We start from the raw sequence: 25,331 nt of genomic DNA on the forward strand, positions 1-25,331 counted from the left end.
ACAAACATTTAATCTAAGAAAAGGTTAAAAGTTTCAGTGCAGCTCGACTTAGAACCCAGTCACTCATTTCAGTGAAAATTGGACTGAATATAACATATTTAGGTCCAAGAACTCAGGTGATATAGACACACTGAGGTGCTAAATACTTAGTACAATTCCAATATGGTACCATTATAGTAAACAAAAGGGCTATTATTCTATGCATCACCCAATGTCAACCCCATGACTAAATTCATTTATATATCTAAAATACACACCAATATGCAATATACCTGCTTACAAACACATAGGTAGCCATAAATAAAACTTTATTATTTGATTTCATTTACAAGCTACCAAATAGTATATATCATACACAGTGCTGAACACTTAATGGCTTAGTCTCGGAAATTCCAGACTAATGGAAAGCTGTTGATAAGGAAAACTGAGAGGCAATACTGCAATAAAAAGTGGCAAAAGCATTGTTCTGCCACAGGAAATCAATCGACTTGTAATTATGCATCGGTTCCAGATAAAACAAAGTCTGAGTGCCATGCGATTCGCGGCTTTATTGTTTGCAGTCTGGTTAAGGTCGGCATAGTCGTTTTGTCTTTTGCAGTTATTAAAATAAAAAGTTAAAAACTCTAGCAGCAGCAAGCAGATCCCGTGACAGGAAGATGTGGTAAGAAAAGAGCTTCTGTAGCGTGTGGGACCTGTGGGCAGTTCATCTTCCGTCAGCAGGAGTACGACTGAGGGACAACATGATTCGGGCGAATCGCTCACAGAGTTCATGGGCAGAATAGGGAGGTAACTTTGGTGGCTCGTGGAAACCTTTAATCTCTGTAGAACAGTCAAGCAGCTTGGGCAGAAAATCCGTCAGCTTCTCTTGGAGGTTTGCTGCAAATACAAACAATTAGATCCATCTAAACACAAAGGAAAATTAAAGAGCTGCCTACAGTAGGTCTGTTATAGGAGAGAATTCCTTTTGAAATACACGGAATTACTGCCATTTGGGGGACAGGAGATAGTTTTTAAAAGGACATGGCAACAGAAATGGACACATCTTAGCCTGTAAAGGAGGCAAATGGCTCCAGTGTGAACAGGAAAGTGCTACAGAATATCAAACAGGACCTTCTGTTGCATTATCCCACCCCGGGTGCCTAACAGCACTGGTTCAACTTACATTCCATTTCCTGCCCTAAGTAGGAACACCATCGATTCCTCATGTCTTCCACAGCAAGGATATCCTTCTCTTCCATTTCATCCATCAGCAACAAGGGCAAGAAAGGAACAATAAACTCATTCATAATAATCAAGCCATTGTTCACTTCTCGGCCCTCTCCAGACTCGAACATCTCTGCCGCTTGCTCATTTAATTTCTTAGTGGAATGAGAGAAGAGAACACATTTTACTTCATCTTACAATTAAGAAAGGAGTACCTGCACTAAAGACAACATGATAAATATGTTCAAACAGTATTAGGACAAACAGCAGTCAGGTATAATGATACCATACACAAAACCAAATCTTTTAGGAAAACCTCTGTACATAACAAAGGCAATAGAAAAAAGAAAAGAAAATCACAACCTTCCATAATCTCATTAAAAACTGCAAAGACAGCACTTCACATTAAAATTAATGTAAAATGAATAGTTCTAAAAGAAAATATTTCATCGAAAATCCACTTAAAAATTATTTTCTTACACTCAATGCATATTACAAATCTAGAGAGGTTTTTCTAGTTATTTTTAAACAGGAGAAACAATTAGTATTTAGTGGTTTACAATATGGAAGAGAGTGATGCCAAAATTAATAGTGAGTTCAATGTCATCAAATAAATTTGGGGGAAATGTGTGACATCATACAGGAAGACTAGCTAATAAATATCGTGTGCATCAATCAAGAGCTCTACATATGTAAAGTAAAAAAAAACATTTCAAAGTAGCATTTAAAAATCGGCAAATATTTTAAAGAGACTTTGAAATATTTGAGGAAAAACTACTAGTCTCCAGTTGCAAATAAAGGGCATCGTGTTCAATGAAATTTTGACATTATGCAAACTAAATCCAGCACGATTTATAAGTCTCAGGAAACTAGTTATTTGCTATATAGAATATCATTCTTCATGATCCAGCAAAAAAAAGGAAGTGGCAATAATGATAAGATCTGGAAATATAATGAAAGCAATCATCTTTTATTTAAAAAACATTTTTATGCAGATAACCACAGTTTTTATCCTGACAGTGTTTATAGTCAATTACTTATGTGAGAATGTGGAAAACGTGTCCAACCTGTGGCCATTGCAAACACATTCTATGTACACTCACCAGTAAACACTCCCTTCTGTAATGCGATATCAACTCTCCATCATGTCCTCTGTAAGGACCCTTGGACAAGAGCTCTTTGTTATTCTGATAAGCACAGATAAGGAACAGCAAGGAGTCTATATAACTTAAAATAAACACATGATATATTAGTATTTCATTATTATAAAACAATCTACAATCATAAAATGCTAGGAGGCCCTGCTGGTTGGAGGTTGGAGTCTACCATGGCTTAGCAGCTCTCTCTGAACTCGACAACATGGACAAAAACTCACCCACCCACCCCTCATCCCTACCCCCCCATCCCCACCCCAGTTCTCTACTTGATCTTATTCGGAGATTGTCTCTAGGCCTGGATGCCTGATTTATATCTCTAGTAGACCCTGGACACAGTTCCCTACAGAAGCCTTCTTCCTGCTGCCATATGGTAATTAGACATTGTGCTAGGACATTACAATAGGACCGTGCTTCCAAAGATAGTCTAAGACTTGTCCTGGGAGATTTGTGATCCCCCAGCTATCATTCTGTACTTTGAAATAAAGTTGAACAGATTCACAGAAGGTGTCTCCCAGAGAGATATCTGTCATGCTCACAGGCCCACAAAGCTCTCTGTTGTTGCTTCTGCCCCTTGTCCTTGTAGACTGGTGGCCAACAGGGCCACAAAGAAAAAGGGAACACCTATAATAAAATAATCTAAGTATATACGTAAATGTCTATTCTATATGACACTTAAAAAAATCCAGTGCATGAAATGCACAAACACACTTTTTTAACAGGAGCAAAACCTGGTGGCAGGAGACAATCTTAAAAGGAAAACAAGAACTGAAGAAAATGGAAGAAAGGCCTCAACTGAAGAATTCAGTAGTTACTTCTGTTGTCCTTAGTATATTGGGTTTTGATGTTGTCCACTCATGGCCAACATTTAAGACTGATGTGAATATCAATGTGTTTAATACATTATTTTCCTATGAAAAGATTGTGTTTTTGTTTACTTTACACTTACAAGTATCATTTAGCTCATGCAATGTTTTTTTATGTATACATAGATTTCTGGCCACTGCAAAAAACATAAAAGAGAAAATGCCCACAGGAAATGGTGGGCGGGTTGAAAGTAGGAAACATACTTCCAATCTGGAAATTTACAGGGACAAATTAGGAAGAATTAAACTGGGATGGGAGAATTGGGGTAACACAGAGAGGCAAGTATGGAGAGGGATGAATAACATCAAAGACCTTTAGAAAAAGACATAAAGAGGCATACTACACAGCTTCCATATATACATACATATATACATATATACAAATAAACGTGTGTATACACACACACACACACACACACACACACACACACACACACACACAATTCTTAGAACAGAGTTACCTTACTGCAGAGCAACAATGCCTCTATTAAACACCAGAAAAGAATAAATAAAGTGAATTCCTGGTGTGGGTTATTTCTTTTAGAATTGTTGACCAGGAAGTTTTCTGCAGAGCCCCAAACATTTACAGGCTGTACTGCCTTCGGCTACACTCCCAAACTTGATGGCAAGGCCTTGTGGCACAATTACAACAAATGGCCTGGCAAGACAGGCCTCTCAAGGCAAGAGTGGCACAGCCGCTGTGGGAGTAACCAGCCACCTTCTGATAGGACTTCAGTGGCCTTCTATGAGAAGAAACTCATAACTGGCACCACTATTCGGCTAGAAATCTATGGCTAGATAAGCTGTAGGTACTCGGCAAGCACTCTACTATCTAGAGTGGGCACTGGTCACAAGTGGCTTGAAGATGGTGGCCAGTATTCCTAAGAAATTGAATATATAATTGAATATATAATTGCCAGGCATGGTTGGTAACACTGTGTTGAACAGTTCCATTCTAGAAATAAATGCCCACTTGTCATTAAAAGCACATCATTAACTTCCTACAGTTATTCACATAAACAGACAGGTCAGTCATCATTTTTCTTGGCTACAATATGACACCGCTTTGAAAATAAAGCAGTCTCTTAAAAAAAAAAATCACTAGTTAAGTAAGTTGATACTAAGATAGAAATTAAATAATATATGGAGAAATGAATATAAGCTATCACAGAAGAAAAATGACAAGTACATAAAAGTCTTTTCTTAATAGCAGTTAAAATACTGATATATTTTTATTTTATTACTATTATTATTATTTTTAGACACATATTTCTATTCTAATAAAAGAAGGAAAGTAAGGGTATGAATTTGGGTGGGTAAGAAAGTGTGGAAGATCTGGGGGAGGGTAATTCATAAACATAATATATTGTATTTAAAAACTATCTTCAATAAAAAACAGAAAGAGTCAAAATAACTATTTCATAGTTATATAAATTGAAATTATTATAAATTATCTTTGATTTTAAATATGTGTATTATTTAGAAGTTTCTACAGACAAACTTGATCCTTTGTGAGTGTGTGATGGGCTTAAACTTTAGGCCTGCGCACACTGGAGGAGCACATCATCTCTGAACACCACTCTATCACAGGTGCTCTTTATATGGTACCTGGGGCTTCAGATAAAGGCACAAGAACTACCTCTGATTTACGTTCATTAGATGAAGAAGGAGTATAACAGTCACTAACATCCCAGATAGATTTCAGGGACACTAACTAGTTCTACGTGTTGGGCTAGCAGCTCTTTGACTCTCCAAATTTTAGGAATGTATTTCACACAAAATTATAGTCCACTACGTTCCAGTGGACAAATCCAAACCAATGGTCACAACAAATCATGGTCAAACTCAACTCTGGTCAATTCAATGGGCCACAAAACAAAATGAATAGACATGACTGCTTGAGACAAATTGGTGGGAAGGATGGGGAGAGAAATGGGAGAGGGTGGTAGTGGAAGTGTTTAATATGCAATGTGTTCATGTGTGAAACTATTGACAAAAAATTTTAATTAAATGATAAAAAAGACATAAATGTCACCTTTTTGATAAGTTTTATAAAAAGTATAGTATAAAAAATTAAATGTATTTTATACGAAGGATCTGTGATCTAATTGTATTAAATTTGCAATATTCTGTAATCCAAAATTGTTACAAACTAAAATGTTCATTAAAATGTATACTGCATAATTTGCATTGCATGACAATCACTGAGTAGAATTAATGACAGGAACAAACCTTTTCCATATTTGTCCAATCTGTCTTACCTTTCTCTCTGGAAATTTTCTAGTCCAATTATCAGATACATAGTTGTTTCTCTGAATTTCTTATATTCTTTATGCCACTCCTGTATATAACATATTAAAAGTGAAAAGAGTAAACTATGGTAAGAACATTTATAAAGCAATGCACTGTTCTGAGTTATGCAAACGAGGAGAAATGAATTAAAAATTAAAATAACTTCAGTCATATATACTACCTCAGTAAAATAATAAATAAAAAACAGTTTAGTCATTTAGTCATGGATGATAAATAAAGATTAAGAATACAAAATATAAAATAATAAAATGGCAGGATAATCAAATTGCTTTTTTTCTCCATAACACATTCTTCAGTATAAATTTTACTAATTGTTGTAATACTACAGACTGGAATGGTCTATTGATACAGTTCTGTCTGTCCAGAGATCGAACCTGTTGCTTGATACAGAATTTTAAGGAAATAAAAGGCATAGTTCACTTATTTAATATTATTACGGAACAATTTTAAATGTGTTGTTGAGTACTCTATTGACCAGACATATGACGAAAAGAAAGCCCCACTCCTAAACACAATAGCAGGACTTCGATATTGGGGGAGGGGGAAATTTTGTTTTTTAAAATGTTTAATAAAAATAGTTCAAAAAATAAAAAATTCAATATAGGGTTCATCTAAAAGGAAGTTTTGACAAAAAAAAATTGAGAGAGAAATGTTCTCTATATTGCCCTTCACTGTAAACAATAGTATCAAATTTCAATTTGATACTATTAGCTGATCTTCACAAACAGACACAATTGGCCAAGTATCATGTGACCTACTCTGGAGCCGCCTTAGAACTCAAGCAGCGAACTCTCCTGCAAAGGGAGGAGGCTTTGCTGCTGAGGTAGCCCCCACAGCAGAAACACCCTGGACTGCAGTGTGTGAGCAGTCACAGGCTCTTCCAGGAAAAGAGTGCTTGCCAGCATGGATGCTGAGCTAGACTGGCATGTGGGTCAAGGTTTGCTGATTTATTCTGAACTGAGAGCAAACAAAAGGATGAGAATTGTGTAGAAGCTAAAAGATGTGCCATTTAAATACCTATACAATTAAGACTCTTCAGTAGGAAAGAACGTGAAATTTCAGAATAAGCATAGAGTGATCCTATCTTTGGAAGTAACCTGAGAAGGGACTACAGATTCAAAACAATTAAAAAGCAAGCCTCATGAGTATGAATCAGGAGAAGAGATGAACCGATTGAAAAGGCACAAATCAACAGTTAACATGACAAACTCGGGTCATGAGAAAGCACACTCTGAAATATCACTGCTCCAGATTGTATGTTCTGGTCACAACTCTCTACTCAATACATTTCGCTTAGAGGTAAATAATTTTCTTCGGCTTTCTGTTCATTTTGACTTGTAGACAACCTTATACAGAAAGCTTTCTCAACTGAAATGGATTTTATACATGAAGTAAAGATGATATCCAGTTTCATTCCTCAGAATTACTTAATAAAGGCATTTCAATTAATCAAAGACTTGATTGCTATTTCTGGGATACATGTTCATACAGGATATTATTACAAAGGTTTTATGAAGACAGTGTCTTGTTAATATTTTAGTCATTTTTAGGGTGTCTAGGGTACATTGCATTTCCCAATCAGATTATTAAGCTCCATTAGACAAAGTGCTAGAATTTTTAATGGAAATTACATTTGGTCTATACACTATGTTAGAGAAAAACCAGTGCATTTCCAATAGCAAGTATCTGGAATATCTCATGTGCGTACTCATGTTTCAGTATTGATTGTCTCCAAATAAGTTTATAATTTTCTTCCAAGATTTTATGTACTTATCTTTCTAAATTTAATTTTAGGTACTTCATAGATTTATGCTACTAGAAATAATGCTATTAAAAATGATTTCATTTTTTAATTATTTGTTTTGAAATAAAAGTGAGTAGGTAACAAGATTTCTGTGTTTCAAAGCTGAAGTTTTTGAATCTGTATTGTTATTTCAGTATCTACATAAAACTATGCAAATAAAGATAACTGTTTCTTTTTCAGTCTTGCTTAATTTGCCAGATTACTGTCTTTTTTTTCTGGTCACAAAAGTAAACGTTTCATTATTCACAACCTTACATATTTGCAATATTTTCTGTGCTTTTTATTTTTGACACCCTTTAGTAGATGGGAGGATGTTCTTGAAAGATGCATACTTTTATCTTCTCTGTTACTGTAATGAGTTATTACCCATTAAATCTAAGGTAACTAAGTTCATAGAGCAGTAAGTAACGAGAAAGGTGCAAGAATAAAGGAATCCCCACACCCTGCTGCTAAATATGTAAAACAGGGAGCTGAGAAGGAAATCAGTATTGAGCTTCCTCAGAAAATGTATAAAGCTACCGTGATATCTAGCTTTGCCACTCTGAGGCACATGCCCAAGGGAATATCAATTAGCACACCACAGCGACATTTACCCTCCACGTTTACTGCTGTATTGCTCACAATACTGAAAATATGGATTATGCCTAGGCACCCATTAACAGATGGATGGCTAAAGAATGGGTAGTGTACACACACATCGGCTTTTGTTCAGTCCTAAAGAATGAAATTATGACATTTGTGGGAACTAGATGGAACTGGAAATCAGCATTTTAAACAAATGAAGCAGAAAAGACAAACTAGCATCTTTCTCTCATATTCAAAATTTACATTTAAATAGGAAAATATTATATATATTAAATATATAGAAATATAGTCAGGCACATATACACAAGACAGAGCATAAATGTATAAGAGCTATTTAGAAAGGGAAATGCAAGGAGGTGTTAAAGAGATGGCTCTGTGGTTAAGAGCACTGGCTGCTCTTCCAGAAGTCCTGTGTTCAATTCCCAGCACCAACATAGCAGCTCACAACTGTCTATGACTGTAGTCCCTTGCAATCTGATGTTCTTTTCTGGGGTGCAGACATTCATGCAGACAAATACATATATATCTTTTAAATAAAAAAAGTCAGAGTTAGGGAGAAGATCACTATGTGAGCGTGGTGGACATAGTGGGTTGCAGGCCAGCCAGGGCTACAGAAGTAAAACCCTGATGAAAAAACCAAACAAACAAGTAATGCCAGCAGATGGATGGATGAGAAAGGGTATGTGGAGACCAAATGTGATCCTAGAAAAGACCTATACACATAGGGAAACAGTATAATGAAACATTGTCTTGTCTTCTAATTAAAAAATGTAATAAAAATAAAGTTTGTAAATAAGAGGGAAGATTAACAAAAAATATACATCAAAGTAATTTTTATATACATTCAAAAATAGTGCTAATTTTAAAAGCATAAATAAATACTAGAAGCTTGAATTTGGTCAATTAAAATATATACTCAAACCAATGTTAATAAAAGATTTTGTGAACACAGAAAAATCCCATAAGCCTTGGTGTGTGTGTGTGTGTGTGTGTGTGTGTGTGTGTGTGTGCGCGCGCGCGCGCACGCATACTCTCAGACATCGCCTGTCTCTGTAACTCAAGTGCTCATGCACTGAGCAGTAATAGGACTACCTGGGATTAAGAGCATGCAACCCCATTTCTGGCTCTTCTGAATTCTCTAAAAAAATGTGTTTGTGTTTGTGTGAGTGCTGGCGAGGAGAAGAGAGAGACATGGCTGCCGTGGTATATGTGTAGAGGTCAGAGGAACACTCTGGGCAGTTGTCCCATGGTCTCATATGCTGTTATCTGGATTAAGTCAGTCAATACACTTGCAGTGCTTAGAAGAATGCTTAGTAGGCATTTCATAAATCTTTGCCCTTTCAACACTAATACAATCTATTACACTTCTTAAAGCAGAAAAATTCTCTATAAAAGTAATTGAAAACTAGCTGATGTAGGAACATAAAAGCCAAAGACGTTCTTTAAAACATTTTGGTCTATAAGCAACTGTACCAAAGTCATCTTAAAATTACTTAACAAAGAATTAACTTGGTATTAACCTAAAAATGTAACTTTTATTTCTATCTATAAAAATCCAGTCTGTGCTACGTTAAAATCGATGAAGAATATGGAATGCATCAACTAGAGGTCAGTATTTCCCCCAAGCACACTACCTCATATTCCTCCAAGTTTACTTCTTCAGGTTTGATCATTTCCAGTTTGGCTTGGGCAACTTTCATTATGTTTTGACACCTTCAAATATAAGAAATACATTTCTAAATCAAAAACAAAATCCATAAAAACTGTCAAAGTATGCTGCATAAAACTAAACTATGGAACACACATAAAAACAAAGTCTCCACAAGTGCCAGAGCGGTGGCCCAACATTTCGAGGACCTGAGTAGGGTCAATCGGCTGATCTCACAACTGCCCAGAGTGGTCCTCTGCCTGTCACACATGCACGATAGCAGCATGTCTCTCTTCTCTCCCCACCAACACAAATACAAACACAAATAATTTTTTTAGAGAATTAAACAAGGGCCAGATGTGGTGGTGCACGCCTTTAATTCCAGCCCTCAGGAGTCAGTCAGGAAGATCTCTTTAAATTTGAAGCCAGCCTGGTCTACACTGTGAATTCCCAAAGGCAACCGGGTTATATAGTGTCTCAAAAATAAGATAAGTAAAGAAAAATAACTTTCATTAGCTTGAACCTTTATATCTGAGGTCTACTTTTTTTTGATGAAATTCAGATTAACTAGAAAACAAATTAGCACTAGGGGGTTCGTCAGACATTCTGACAACAATTAATTGTAGATAAACAAAATTCACTATTTTATATCTTCCTTTATAGCAAAGAATTTTCGATGGCTACACATTTCTCTCCACTGATGTCACCTTCCGGCTTCTGGCAGCTACTGGGAGTATGTGGAAGAGGGCTATGTTTGTCTAAGCTGAGGGCCCTCTTGGCTTCCTACAGTGTAGGTCAGAGCCTTGCTCTATGGCATAAATCATGAAAGCCTGACAACAAAATTATCTGACCTAAAATCCGCCCAACACAGATGTCGAAAAAAATCATATTTTTCTTCCATAGAAGAGTTATTTCTTTATTCATAATTTCACATTACCCAAATTACTTTCAGTTCAAACTTTAAAGGGTCATAGCTAGAATTTTGAGAGAAACGGCAAAGCAAATACTGAAATTAATGGAAGATAAGTTTTGTGCTATATTTATTGTGTTTTTGTATACACATAAAACTTATACTTGTGATTAGCAAACCAAAACCAAAACTAGAACAATAGGAAAAGTATGAGCATGTGAATTAGATACTTTTTTTTAATGTTTTTACATTACCTTTCATCAAAACTCAAATTTCTATCTCCAAATTGTTCGAGTAACGTTTTCTCAATGATCTTCTTGGGAGCCTGGTTCTGGATAAAGTAGACCAGGACATGATGTAAACGGTAATCTGTTTCTGGGGGGGTATCTTCTTGAGCCAACTTCACCAGCCTTGAATATTCTAATTTAATTGCCTAGAAAATAAAACAAGAGCAAAGGTTTTGATCAATTATAAATTAAAGTCCTTCATTATTATAACTGTAATTATTTAAATGTTTATTGTTACCTTTTAATGGATAAGTAAGCTGGTACACTGAAGAGTCCCCACATTCCACACTTTAAAAAAATTTTCTAGATAACTAACTACATAGGACCTTCATTATCCCATCATCTTACAAATCCTCTTTATGTTCCAACGCACAGAAGTGATAAACCAGTGCATCTCGCTCACAGTGGGATTCATTTCGTGGGATCAGGGACTAGTCAAAGTCTGTCTTGAGGCACCACTGGAGATGCTGTGATGTCCTCCACTGTGGTGCAATTGTTGCACTAGATGACATACCCAAGGAGAATTAGAGTCCAGGATTAGCCGGGCTCTTGGAGGCGGTTACACTACCACAAGTACCCTGCCAGCACTCCCAGTACGGCCATGGGCCTCCAGTCACCTCAAAATGGTGCTTTTGTTACAACAGTATTTGAATGTCATTACTATAGTAATAATGATTATATATGCTGTAGTATCACGTGTTCCCTTATAACTATAAAATACTTCAAAACTGAGAACAAATAACACAAAATATTAATACATCTTTCAGCATACAGGCACAATCTAGATGATATGTAACTATAAATATGTGTAGACTAACGTATCAAATACTGCTGTATTAATCACAAGAACTAAACATAACTAAACAACACTTTCAAAAATATTCATTCATTTTTTATATCTAAATTCTAAGTCTGATAATCATAAAATACTTTAGGCTGCATGCAAGACACATTGCAAAAAATCCATTCAATTAATAAAAGGTTTATTAGTTTCTTCTCTTCATACTTCCTCATGTAATCCTATAATCTATGTTGCTATATTTTAGAGGAAAAATAACTAAAAACATTTATTGAAATATTTTGTTTATGCCACATAACACTTAAAAAGTTAATCAGTCCTTTCTACATAACAAGCATTAAAATTAAAGAAGATATTCATTTTTTATAGTGAAACAAATTATTTCAAAATACTTTTCCCAAGGGGGATAATGACCTTTCTGCTCAGATATACATGTCAAGTCTTATTGCTGTGCTTAAATATCACCCTAAAAATCAAATATATTTTGACATATAAGCTTTTCGGTGTCACTGTGTGTTTAAATAGCACATATGCACTTTGCACAAAGATGTCTTTTAAAAGCCCTATTTTCCCAATTTTGGGTGAAAAGAGGCATGTGAAATTTTAACAGCCAATATATACTAAACTTCAGAAAACTGTAAACATTATCCACCCTCGCATTTTATAACTTCTCTACTAGGTTTGCTCATTGTGAGTCTTCTAATTTTCCAAGGTGAACCCAGTAACAATGCTCTCCATCCATACTTTCTCGACTAGTGATAGAAATGGACAGATTTCATCCAGCAGAGCCCATCCATACTTTCTCGACTAATGATAGAAATGGACAGACTTCATCCAGCAGAGTCCATCTATACTTCCTCAACTACTGATAGAAATGGACAGACTTCATCCAGCAGAGTCTACACAAGTGCCAAGAGAACATGATAAATTGCTTCAAACCACTTCTGTGTTATGTTCCTAATTAAATCTTTCATTATTTTTGGCTGCTCTAATGAGAATTATTTTAAGATAATTACTGTAGCTACTGCAAAAACATTACATACTTGCAATATGAAGTATGGTAGGGGCCATTAAATAAAAAGACCTGGTATTTGTTTTAGTTTTTTCACTAGACTTTAATAAGATCCAATATAGTACTGGCCAATCTCTACATTCTAGTACCAATCATCATAACTTGAAACCTTTGACTGTGAATTTGGTAAGATGCTGCTCAACAAGTGAGTCCCTTACCATTATTCTCACATTGAGAATATACACATGGTCTATAGTCAACATAATAAAACCAGATATGAAATAAACAGCCATAAAGGAAGTGATGAGGTATTTATTGGGGGAACAGTTTAATGACATAATGAAGAGATTATATTGAACATTTATTTAAAAGCTAGGGTTTTGATAAGATAAATATATAGATATATTATTCATATTCATCATAATTTGCAAATACCATTTTGTAACAAAACATTTATGCATCTAAGAACAATGTAAAAAGTAGGATAAATATCAAGCAAAATTATGAAACCTTAATAAAAGTCATGGCAAAGGATGGCAGATTGAAAAGTTATATATCTGGTTCCTTTTTAAAATAATCTAAGTATCAAAATGTAATTTCCAATTTCATCCTAAATTAACATATGAACATAATGCAAGTATCTCTCGAATTCTCTAAGGGTTCAAGGATGGCAATGGCATAGCAATTGATTCTAAAAATTATAAAAACTGAAAAAGTTTCATGAGCTATTTGATTTATAAAACCCCCCAAAATTAGCAAGTATTTTTCCTATAAAATGTCAAATATACCAATGGTACAAAAGGTAATATGTTCATTGCTTTATATACACTAATAGAATAAAGAGACACAAAACAGTTTGGGTTACCATGGAGAATTATTATATGAAAAAATGGCATTTTAAGTCAGTATAAAATTAAAGATGGGTTAGACAAAATTTGTTTGGAAGTTTTAGATCTTTTCCATTTGAAGAAAATTAAAAATCCTATAATCCAGGAAAGGCGCAAAGCTACACAGAGAAACCCTGTCTCGAAAAAAAAAAAAAACAAAAAAAACAAAAAAAACAAAAAAAAAAAATCCTATAATCCGAATTATGGATGAAAGCATGGAAGGAGAAGAATTAATGATTCGTATAATTTCAGAAGCAGTCATAAGATTTCTTAGATCTATGAAAAAAGCCACTTATTAAAAGTCATATCCAAAATAAGTGTAAAATACAAATTATAAACAGCAAAATACAACTGGCAAACTATTGATGAATAAATTATCTTATCTCACTTAACACGAACAAATAAAAATTCCCGCAATATAAAAAAAATGAACAAAGTCACCAGGCGTGCTATCACAGGCCTTTAATTCCAGCACTATGGAAGCAGAGGAAGGCAGATCTTTATGAGTTCAAGGCCAGCCTGGTCTACAAAGGGAGTTATATGACAGCTACTGGGGCTGCTATACAGAGAAACCCTGTCTCAAAAAAACAAAGAAAAAAACCAAAAAGAACAAAGACAGTTATCATAAACACCAGTAGGCAAAACATTTCTGAAAAAATACTGATGCTCAGCAAAAAAATCAAACACATTTTAATCAAGGATTAAATTTTGTAATGCTCTATCATCAGACAATTGTCAATAAAGCTAAAAATCAATATGCCTGTAGGAATATGACAGTTGTTTAACAGCACTTAAAATCTGCAAACATTTTGACTTCCCAATTTTACTCTCCTACATTTGTGTAAGTATTCAATGAGGAATGATGTTCATAACTGGAAGTAACCCAAATATCCAGAAACAAAACTCTCAATCAGAGTCTTATAACCAATATTTTCAATTAAGCTTTTTGTGACAGATATTATCTAATAAGTTATTTCTAAATAAGTTCTTTATGTCCTTTAATTTTTAAGAGGCCTCAATGAAACAATGGCTCAGATAATTTAATATATTGTCCAAGATTGCAGAACTAAGTGAGCAAACTTATATTTAAAACTAGGCACCTGCTGGCAGAGCCCTCCTGAGTACCAACTTCTTAAACTAGAACAGGAGTGAATTCTAGAAATGCTGAGATCCTAGTCCCATGGGCTCCTCAGTGTGTCACAGATGGGCACATATTCTCTAAGGAAATGTTTAAATCCATTTGTTAAGTCCAATAGAAAACAAACAAACAAAAAATAATGTGATAAGTGTATGACATGTGGCCCACCATACTATGGGAAAATAAAGAAAGAAACCAAACGAAGAAACAAAGCACGCCCCTACTTTGAAGTTAGAAATGTGTTGAGTGTTTTTATGAATAGAAGAACTTGTAAAAATATGAGTAAGTTTAAGTGAATATGCCTATCTAACCAGAAAGAGACAGAGCAAACAGCTGACCGAGAGTTGATGTGCCTTGTCAAACAGCAAGTGAGAAAAACCATTCATAGTCCGTGTTTTGATGTGTGCATTAGTTGTTTAAATGTCACTTTCTTTAAGAAGCTTTCTGGATACCAGCTCTGGTTTTTTAGTTTATGTAATCCTTATTCACTTTTTTATACATCAGTCTAATTTCAACTTAACCAAAGTTTGCTTCCCCACTAGAAAATAAGATTCATTCAGGAAGAAATTCAATCCATAGCTACATTAACTATATCCACTGGACTTAGGGCTATGCCTTATGAATTGTTATAACAATCAAGAGTTGAGTGGAAACAAAGATAATGGTACAGTCATGATGGAATGCCATTGTGTCTACATGTATGACACCCTGCAATCTACAAGTGCATTTAATGACATAGAATTCTAACCATGTGAACGCAGACACACTGAAAAGAACCAGAACTAAAGGGTTTCTAGAACATAAGGTTCAACACAGCACTAACAACAGAGGGTGATGGATGCATTTGGTAGAGGACTACAGGAAGGAGCAGAGAGATGGCACCAGAGCACCTCAGGAGTTCCACTTCAGGACCTGAGGGCTGGTTACATGGGCAGCTCTTCCTTCTGTGGTTATCTGTTGCGCTGGAACTTGCTACCACTGTACTTTAAAGCATTTTAATAAGCTAAAATAAATACATTTTACATATACAGAGTAACAAAGGTGCAGCACTGGTAATGGGCATTTGGGTGTAAAAGGGAGTGACTACATCATATCAGTTTCGGATGATTAATGTGAAGCAGTAATACCCCTATCAAGGACAATGTTCCATAATACAGAGGTTCACTTACCTCATAAAATCCTAAGGATACTACTGTAATAGGTACAGACAATAGTTTCCAAAAAATAATAATAATTTCTATCTTCCAAAGAAAATAAAAGCTATTCCCAGATTAATAATTGCAATGACCCCTTTGCTCCATCATGTACATATACTTTCAGCAACTAGACTTTTACAACTGTCAATTACTTTTTATCCCTCTGATTTTAGTTTTTCTCATTGGAGCAATTTTAAACTTTCTTGGGAATCTTCTCTTTAAACAATTTCATTTAACGATTTTTTCCATTTAAAATGAAAACCAATCTTACCAAAAAAAAATGTCAACTTGAGAAGGAACCTGGCAGAATACCTTAGCCCCATCTGCCTGCCTATTAACTCGAAATTTCACACTACATACACAAAGTCGACTCCCTTGTTGAAGGGTCCCTGTGCAACTCTTTCTAAATCAGGGTTGAACCTTGTCAGTTCACTTACTCAAACCTAACTTGCATTCTTAATTTCTATTTATTGTAAGATGCAATTTCCATAGGATAATTTCCCATGATAATTCATAAGGTAATCATTGTCAAGCAAATATATCATTTAAAAACAGGTTTGACTGTATGGTAAGCTGTCTTACCAGGTAAAGGCACTCATGCTAAAGTCTGGCAATCTGAGTTCTACCCACAGAACTCATATGAAGATAGAAGAGAACAGATCCATAAAGTTGTATTCTGAACTCTACATGTGTGCAATGATGTGTGTGTGCCCATACATATACACACTAACAGTAAATAACATAAAACTTGCTCTGATCATATTGCATAAATAAGCCATAGTTTGGAGTACTTACTCGGGCCTAGAGTAAAAAAATTTTCTCTCACAATCAAAAAGTTCCATAAATTCAACTTAAGAAAGGTTTTCCTGGTAATGTTCAAGACACAGAGAAAAACACCACAGTGTTCTCATCTTTCAAATAAAAAAAAAATAACAAAACTTTGGAGAGCTCACATACTTAAAAGGGAAGGTGTGAGACCGTGAAAGAGAATTAACTCAGTGGCCTCCTGTTCCTTAAGTTGACCAGAATAGAAAACATTCAGAATAGAGAAAAAACAGCAAAGAACAAAAAGCAAAAGGTAATACATGAAAAAATAATTTTCAGAAAACACCAAAGAATCGGTTTAGTATCAAATAGAAAAATTAAAGCAAACAGAAAAATTAAAGGAAACATTTTTTAATACTGGCCAACCCACTGTCTGAACTCTAAGGAAGAAATAAACCATTACCAGAAGCAATTACACAGTCCCTGTTTCTGCTTTTCAAAATCCTTAATTTCTTGATTAAATTACTAACAACAAATAAGACATACTATTGTAGTAAGTCAGATCAATTTTTCTGATTTTCTTTAATTATCTGCAGTAAAAAAGAAAAAGGATTTTAAAATCTTACACACAAGCAGCTCCCAGAACACCAGGTTGTCATGATTCAGATAAGAAAACAGAAATCTGTTTAAAGAAACAAGATGCTGTAAAGCATTACATTTTTTAAAAAGATGAAAATGTTAGTAGTACCTTAAAGAACCCTGCTTCAGGACCACACCTGTCATACACACTTCTCGATTTACCTATCGCCATGATAATACCTTGCATACTGGGTGTCATCATGATCTGCCACAGAAATTGAAAGTAAGAGTTTCTGAATGGTTAACAGTAAAAAAACAAAAACCCACAACAAAGTGAAAGGAATTATTTACATGCAACTTTAAAACCCCTATTCTCTACTGTTTACAAATCAAAGGATGCATTTATAAAAGAGCGACTGTGTTCTGACGTACAAGCAGAAGCATCACTCAGTCATCTGTACAGTGGTACAGCTGGCTGACAGGATGCCTTTGTACAAACTGCAAAAAGGCATCCTCTCTAAAGTTGAGAATTGTAGAACGGCTCCCCCTTCTGGACGAATTAGAAAAGTGAATGCTTTTCCTAGAGACTGTTTAGGAAAAAGCACCAACTCTTAGTAATTGAATGAATGAACAGTACATTTGCTCAAAACTTGTAAGCCTGTGAAGAACTCCATTTGAATCCCTTTCCCGCTCCTGGGCTAGGAACCCCTGTACAACTGTACAACCTGCCTACTGTAAGCAACAGTGTTCCATCCATACAGCTTATCTTAAAAAGTCTAAGGCACATGCACTGTTAAGCAAGGATGCCAACTACATCACAACACACAATTCTGTCAGTAACAGAAGCTTTCCCACAGAAGCTTTCCCACGAAAGACAGTGTTGAGTAACCACAATTCTTTCACAAATGCCGAAATTAGCTCACACTGAAAACAAGCAATTAGGTGCTCTACAATAAACTAGTACTGTTATTAAAATGATTGAGTTTGGATAATTTTCAAGAGCAAACACAGAACAATGTAACACAGTACTATTAATACTATTTATAATATTTAAGTACTGTTGTTCTCAAACTGGCTCACTCTTGGCTGTTTGTATTTAAAATACCTCTGAAGTTAACTACTATTGAGCTGTCTTACTGCAATTTCGACCCTATGGTCATTAACTCCAATTCATCAAAACTTACTCGCACTTTGACTCTGGATTATCCATGGAGGGTTGCAGTGTGCCCACCACTCACTGTCTGCTTATACCAACCCTCAAATCCCCCTGCCAGTTGCCAGCTTTTAAATCTAGTCCTTCAGTAGACACACTTTCTCATATTGGCACAGTGATACCAATGCTTTATAACACTTGAAGTTTGATGATTATTCCTTACAAAATTGTAATTAAAACTCAGGAATACATTTTGGAGGAATAAATGATATTTGGAAAAAATATTTAACACACATTCAATTCTTATCCACTGATACAAACACTAAACCGTTGTGGTATCCAACAAATCTCTCTGCTCCTAAATCACTCCCACCTCCCTATCTCTGTCACTCTTCAAAAACTGCTTATCTGGCCCTCTCTCCAACACAGCAAAGAACCATTTAAGAGTTTCAAGAGAAAATACAGAAAAGGGATGACAACACTCTAATGAACTAAAAGATCTCAGTCTCAGTTGGATGAAAGAGAGCTTCATCATGAGAAACAAAAGCGCCTGAAGGTCGTTGGCACAACTAAGAAAATGAGACAATGAGAAGAGACGTGGGAAGACCGGGGGTGGGGTGGGGTGGAGAAGAAAGCCCTGCCAGGCACTCAGGGATGCCCACCAGCCATCATATTCGCTGTTACAGACTGAGTCTAGAGCAGCAAAAACATCAATTGTCCATCTTGTAACCATGCTGTGGGGCTTTCTGTTCTGGTGGCAGGCAATGGTGGGCAAAGTATAAAAGAAATTATACAAGTGAAACAGGTTAGGAAAAAAAATCAATTACTTTTAAATGCGAAATGTTTATTATGCAGTCGAGTGAATCTTATTGCAGTCTGTCAGCCTGAGAGTAAACTGAAGTTATTTCTGGATAACGAAGTTCCAGAAACAAAAATCATTCTTTCATCTGTTCTCTAAGCGCACCTCTTCATGTTACATTTAATTTCCGAGCCCTGTTAGTAACTAGTAAGTTTCACAGCACAGGAGGCGAAGCTGAATGTTACGCAGCAATGGACAGACATTAAGTGCGTGGCTGCAGGCATGCCTACAGTGATGCCTATGGTGATGCCTACGGGGTGAGTGCAAACGGTGCGCAGCACTGCAATAAAGGTACCTCGTCATCATACCCTCCCGCCTTTGACTCAGTCATGAACCGCCCTACACGAGGGAGCTCCACCTCTACAACTTCCTGCGTAGAAGGTGGTGGGCTGGTGGCATTTTCCGGTTTCTGCGGAAGAAAATCATTGGTATGCACATTAGGAAAGACAACAACGGACGCACTCTCTTTGCATGCACAGACTCATAATCTCTTTTAAAATATCCAGATTCACTAGATATAAAATGAAACCACTTACAGGTAAACATCAAAGGCAAATGTATTAATCAAAAATCAAATCATAATATAAACTGTAGCCTTTCTCTTTGCACTCCAAATGAAACGCTTAAAGTAGCTTTTCAAAAAATAAAAAAGACCAGCATCGTCTTTAACAGTAGTATTTAAAGCAGAGAAAAAACAACCCTCGTTACTCCCCCAAAACGTTCCTGCTAGTTCTATGAAAATGAGATTAGGACCTACTCTAACCCCAGGAGTTTGAAAGGGGAAAGCTTTCACACAGTCCTATTTAACCCACAGGTTTATAACTTGCACATCCTCTATATCCTAGTCAGCCGATGTCAAAAGCGCTAAAAGTACTGAGGCAGCTGGCTTCAGTCACTGCCATCTGTACCAGAACGTTCTTTAGCAAAAAAAAAAAAAAAAATAGTTCTAATTGAAATATGAATAACAATAACAAATAGTGTTTTAAATATTTTCCATCATTATTCAAATAGACCTCAACAATGAAAACACAAGAATGGCTAAGAACAGAAATTCTTTTTTAAAAGAAATGTTTCTTTCTTTTTTTTGTTTGTTTGTTTGTTTGTTTTTTCGAAACAGGGTTTCTCTGTGTATCTTTGCACCTTTCCTGAAACTCGCTTTGGAGACCAGGCTGGCCTCCAACTCACAGAGATCCGCCTGCCTCTGCCTCCCGAGTGCTGGGATTAAAGGCGTGTGCCACCACCACCCAGCACAAGAAATGTTTCTTTTAAAGGTGTTATTTTTATAATACACTTAGGGTGCTCTACTTATCTGAATTCTCATCCTCTCAAAAGGAAATACCCGCCCTGCACGGTTGTGGTGATCATGAGCTAATATTTAATTATCTAGTATTTAACAGCTGTTATAAATGCCAGATATTGCCAAAATCATTGCATAATTCTATTAAATTACTTTGAATAATTTATATTGTAGTAAGTTTAAACTAGTCTTACTATCATACATATTTTATAGAGATGTGTTTGTTGTAATTAAGAATTATCAATACTTGTAGTATTTGAGAGATTATGCAAGGTTTCCATTTACAGAAGTGAAAGTAAGCCAGTAAGTTAGAATCCATGTTGGAACTTTCGTGATGAATTTCTTGCAAGCTAATCAATCTAAATGGCATCATTTTAAAGAATGGCGGCTGAAGAGATGGCTTAGCAGAAAAGAGCACATACGGCCCCTGCAGAGAAACTGAGTTCAAGTTCCAGCACCCATGTCTGGCATCTCCCATTTACCTCTAGCTCAAACTCAAAGGGTCCAATGTGCTTTTCTGGATTCTGTGGGTATTTGCACTCTCATGTGCACAAGCCCATATGTAGAGACTCACATACATGTAATTAAAAATGAAATGAACCTTAAAAAAATCATCAAAAATACAAAGTTCAAGAAAATACCTACGGGGTCCCTGTAAAACAACTACCCGAGGGTGGAAACTTGAAGTAACAAGGACAAGGCCTCCTTGCTCCTGTTATGGGTCAAAGTGTAATGCTGATACTGATAAACGCTGGAAGGAGAGGGTTAACTGCTCAAGTCAACCCAGACGGACTCAGAATAGTTTTCATAAAAAAGTAGTTGAGGGTGCCCGAAAGTAAAATACATGCTTATTTTTCATTTTCTATTATTTCAAACCTCCTAGTGAACAAATTAACCAAACCAAAACAAGGGCTACGAAATTAGGAAGGTCCTCAGTTACCACGATAGAATTAATTAAAATAGCCCGAAACTCTCTGCCTGAATGATCTTGAAAAACGTTCTCATAGAAGGGAGTGATAAAGTCTCAGAGCTGTAGATTTTACTTCTGACTGGAAATATAATCCAGAGGAAACTGTGTCTTTAGGTTTCAGTTTTCTTTCTTTCAGTAAACCTGAAGAGACTGTGGAGTAAGTGAGTAAGCTTTGTTTTTGTTTTGAGAACAGGTATCAATTTTGAGCATTTACATTACATCCTCTTTAGTATAACAATTAAATACAGGGAATCTAGTCTAAGAAATCATGTAAAATGTGTAGAAACTTTTTATTATAATGGCCTGTTTATAATAATGTAAAAGTAGAAACAAATATACAATGGAATTGGGTAAGTATACAAAATTTCAATTACTGAGTGGAACAATATTCAGCAATTTTTTACTGAGTTTATAACATGAGAAACTATTCTTTTTTTTTTCTTAAGAATTTTTTTTATTCATTTTACATACCAATCACAGATTCCCTCCCTTCCCTCCTCTGCCCTTCCTGAGACTTCCCTCCCAACCCACCTCCCAGTCCCTTCTCCTAAAAGGTAAGGCCTCCCATGGAGAGTCAGCAGAGCCTGGTACATTCAGTTGAGGCAGGTCCAAGCTCCTCCCTCAGCATCAAGGCTGTGCGAGGTGTCCTACCATAGGTAGTGAGCTCACGCACCAGGGATGGATCCTGATCCTATTGCCAGGGGGCTCTTAAGCAGATCAAGCTACACAACTGTCTGGCTTATGCAGAAGGCCTAGTCCAGTCCCATGGCCTTGTAAGTTTAGGTAAATAAAAGAAAAGAGGTAAGACATAAAACATCATGCTGCAACCATGCTAGCAATCTCAAAAGTCTAGTTTAAAACAAAAGGAGAAAAGCCCAAGTTGATAGTGACTGACCACTGGCGAACGACCAAAACCAGGCATAGTGATCCTTTCTTGTCATCTGCTTTCCAGTCTTACATATCCTAAAGTGTTCATTTAGAAATCAAAGCAATTCTCCTGCAAAGCAAGCTGCCTGGGCATTTGGAGAATGTCGATAGCTTCTGCAGTTCTTCGTTTTACAGGGAGTCATGCCTACTCTACAACTGGAGCTTAAGGTACTGTGTATTTGTGAGACCCCTAGAGCCGAGGTGAAGGACCAGCATCCCGATGTCTGCCATCAAAACCAGACAAAACAAATAAATCCCACGATAACTCCACAGTCACTTCAAATTTGCAGAAAGAAGGAAAAGTGGAAAACAATTAGTTTTCCCCCTCATACTCTCTTTACTCTCTTCCTTTTTCAAGTAGATAAGAGGCAGTATATTGCTAATTTATAAGATGATGCCCACACCAAGACATCTAAGTCTTGCAAATTTATCTGATGATGTGTGTGAGCTAAAACATTTATGATTAGCTGAACTAAAATGAAATATAATTCCACACTACACTAAAGTATGTTTTTAGTTTTCTAAGCCATGCTAAAAGCAAGACATACCTTAACCTTTAATAACTCAAAGGGCCAATTTACAAAGACCTAAGTTAAAATTTTATAACTATGAAGGTGTTTTGCCACATCCACTGTCTGTCCTTGTTCCCAGGTTATTGTGATCCCTTTTTCAGACTCATGAAGCAAATATTTTCCAAGAAAACCTTTAGAGTTACCAGTCTTAAATTCATTTACAGATTCTAAGACATTTTTAGAACTTATAGTCATAAAATAAAATAGATTTAAATTAATTTTCATATTAAAATGGTTGTAATATATTTTCAAGTTGGAAGTGAAAGTAAAATAATTTCTGGTAATTATTTAGTTCATTACAATACCTAATATAGCTAACTTATTTACTGAAATTTTTGGTTAATGGAGGTCTTAATTTAGCAGGCTATTGCTGAGACTGACATGTAAATTTCTAAAGTACCTGATTTGCTTTAGTTCTCTACAAAGACGATCTTCACATCCTAAAGGAACTCCCATAAAGCCTGCATGGGGGCTGGTTATAGTCACCTCTAAAATTGGGGTGGGGGTGACTACAGACATAGTGGTTTTGCAGTACAAAATTGCCATGTGTTTTCCAAACTCATACTCACTGACAGCGTAACCCCATACTTCTGTGCTCAATTTGCTCCCATAAAACAAACTGTAAACTACACGACCCTAAGATGACAGTGACAATTTGTACCCAGGATACTCACAAACTGCACATCATATTCATTTTATAATAATACTCTCACTTCTTGTTAAACCCTTTCCACGGAACAATGACAACTCTCTTAAATTCTAATTATTCCAGGATTTGCAGATCACAGACCGGGAAAGAGGGGAACACGAAAACTGGCATTTAGCTTTATTCTTCTCTTTAAATTCCAAGTCAAATGGCCAGTTGGGTCTGTGACCGCTGAGTCTTCTCATTTTTCTGACAGGAAAATAGAAACTTAGGAGAGAATTGTATTGAAAACATAAGCTGAGGAAGTGGCAGCCCATGCTACCAGATCACGTCATGGCGGAGCCAGAGCACGCCCTGACTGCCAGTCAGGGTGCTTTTCCACTACACTGTGGGAATGCTGTGTTCCAAGAGCCACCCGAAATGTTCTTACCGACTGCAAAACTGTCTCAGGACCTTTATCTTCATGCTCATGTGATGCTTTGGCAATCACTCGGATGGTTTCTTCTTTCCAGTGCTTTGAGAAGTCACTTCTTGATGGCTGCTCCAAATAGTCTGATCCTCCTGCTTGTGCTTCAAGAGAAAGGAAGAATTATGTATCTACCATAGACCACGAGACACTACATGAAGACGAAGAGCGTATTTCTAATTCAGAAGTTAGATAATAACCAAGTTAAGTCTGTGCTGTCAAATGTGTCCTGCTTGTGCTTCAAGAGAAAGGAAGAATTATGTATCTACCATAGACCACAAGACTCTATATGAAGACAAAGAGCTTATTTCTAATTCAGAAGTTAGACAATAACCAAGTTAAGTTTGTGCTGTCAAATGTGAGCTTCAATGTATTGCAAGAACTTACCAACAAAAAGTTACCAAAAAGAAAAAAGGAAAAAAAAAAAACAAACCAAAGCCACCCAATTAAATGTTTTCCCTTATAAAAGTTGCTGTGGTCATGGTGTCTCTTCACATCAATAGAATCCCTAAGACACTAATATTCTTTATTTAAATATCTTTATTGAAATGTCAGTAAGTGGCTCCTTCATTGATTATTGAGAAAAGCTTGCAAGGAGGAAAGAGAAAATCCCATTGCTAGAGTATTTGAACAGAGTTTCCTTCATTATCGCTACTAATCATTCATTATCCTAGGGCACACCCGAGACTGACATGCCAGGACTCTTTAAGATTCTAAAATACTATAGCAGATTAAACAAATTACTTACGTTGAAAACTATGAAGACAAACAAGAAGGTGGCATAAGCACTAAATTTTCTCTACTAATAATGAGATAAACATCTGTCCTGAAATATTAGCCTTACTCAATTATGACATGCAAACTCCTCTGAAACAGAGCATACAGTATTAATCTTCATTCTGCCACATGGCATTACTTCTCTTTCATCTTGCGCCTCCTGTTTCCTTTCCATGTCTTCACACAGTGTAAAGGAATATTCTGCATGTATTTAAATTAAAATAACGTTACCGTGGACTTGGGCTAACACCTGTAACTCCAGCACTGAGAAGAAGAGGAAAGAGGACTGCTTTAGAGTCCTGGGTAAAGGTTCTTCACAACTGAAAATAATTTAGGAAGGCTCTAGAGCATGCTCTTTACAAATCTACATCTTACTCCTCATAGCTATAGACTTTTATCTAACCCAGGATCCGAAAGCAGGGAAGAGTCTTTCCTGAAGTACTATTGCATTGATTTTATTCTTAGTCCACAAAAGTATCTGATTCCTCACAACATGTGTAGTATACTCAGATTCAAAG

At 36.0% G+C, this 25,331-nt stretch overlaps 1 protein-coding gene across 4 annotated transcripts in view; it reads right to left on the reverse strand.

Annotated features, from left to right (window-relative positions):
- Window positions 1-287: 287 nt before the first annotated feature.
- Usp25 (ubiquitin specific peptidase 25) overlaps window positions 288-25,331 on the reverse strand; it is a 104,731-nt gene continuing 79,687 nt past the window's right edge. For 2 of the 4 annotated variants that reach the window (XM_059277836.1, XM_059277835.1), the window contains 9 exons: window positions 24,001-24,140; window positions 19,454-19,567; window positions 17,316-17,411; window positions 10,738-10,916; window positions 9,560-9,638; window positions 5,485-5,564; window positions 2,307-2,430; window positions 1,163-1,358; window positions 288-876 (listed from right to left, as the gene is read on the reverse strand). In XM_059277836.1, coding sequence (XP_059133819.1) covers window positions 704-876; window positions 1,163-1,358; window positions 2,307-2,430; window positions 5,485-5,564; window positions 9,560-9,638; window positions 10,738-10,916; window positions 17,316-17,411; window positions 19,454-19,567; window positions 24,001-24,140 — 1,181 coding nt within the window. In that variant the 3' untranslated portion in view covers window positions 288-703. The remainder of the gene's footprint in view (window positions 877-1,162; window positions 1,359-2,306; window positions 2,431-5,484; window positions 5,565-9,559; window positions 9,639-10,737; window positions 10,917-17,315; window positions 17,412-19,453; window positions 19,568-24,000; window positions 24,141-25,331) is intronic. The other 2 variants (XM_059277838.1, XM_059277837.1) reach the window with 1 other exon arrangement.

This window comes from Peromyscus eremicus, chromosome 12, assembly GCF_949786415.1.
Source record: "Peromyscus eremicus chromosome 12, PerEre_H2_v1, whole genome shotgun sequence".
NCBI lineage: Eukaryota > Metazoa > Chordata > Mammalia > Rodentia > Cricetidae > Peromyscus > Peromyscus eremicus.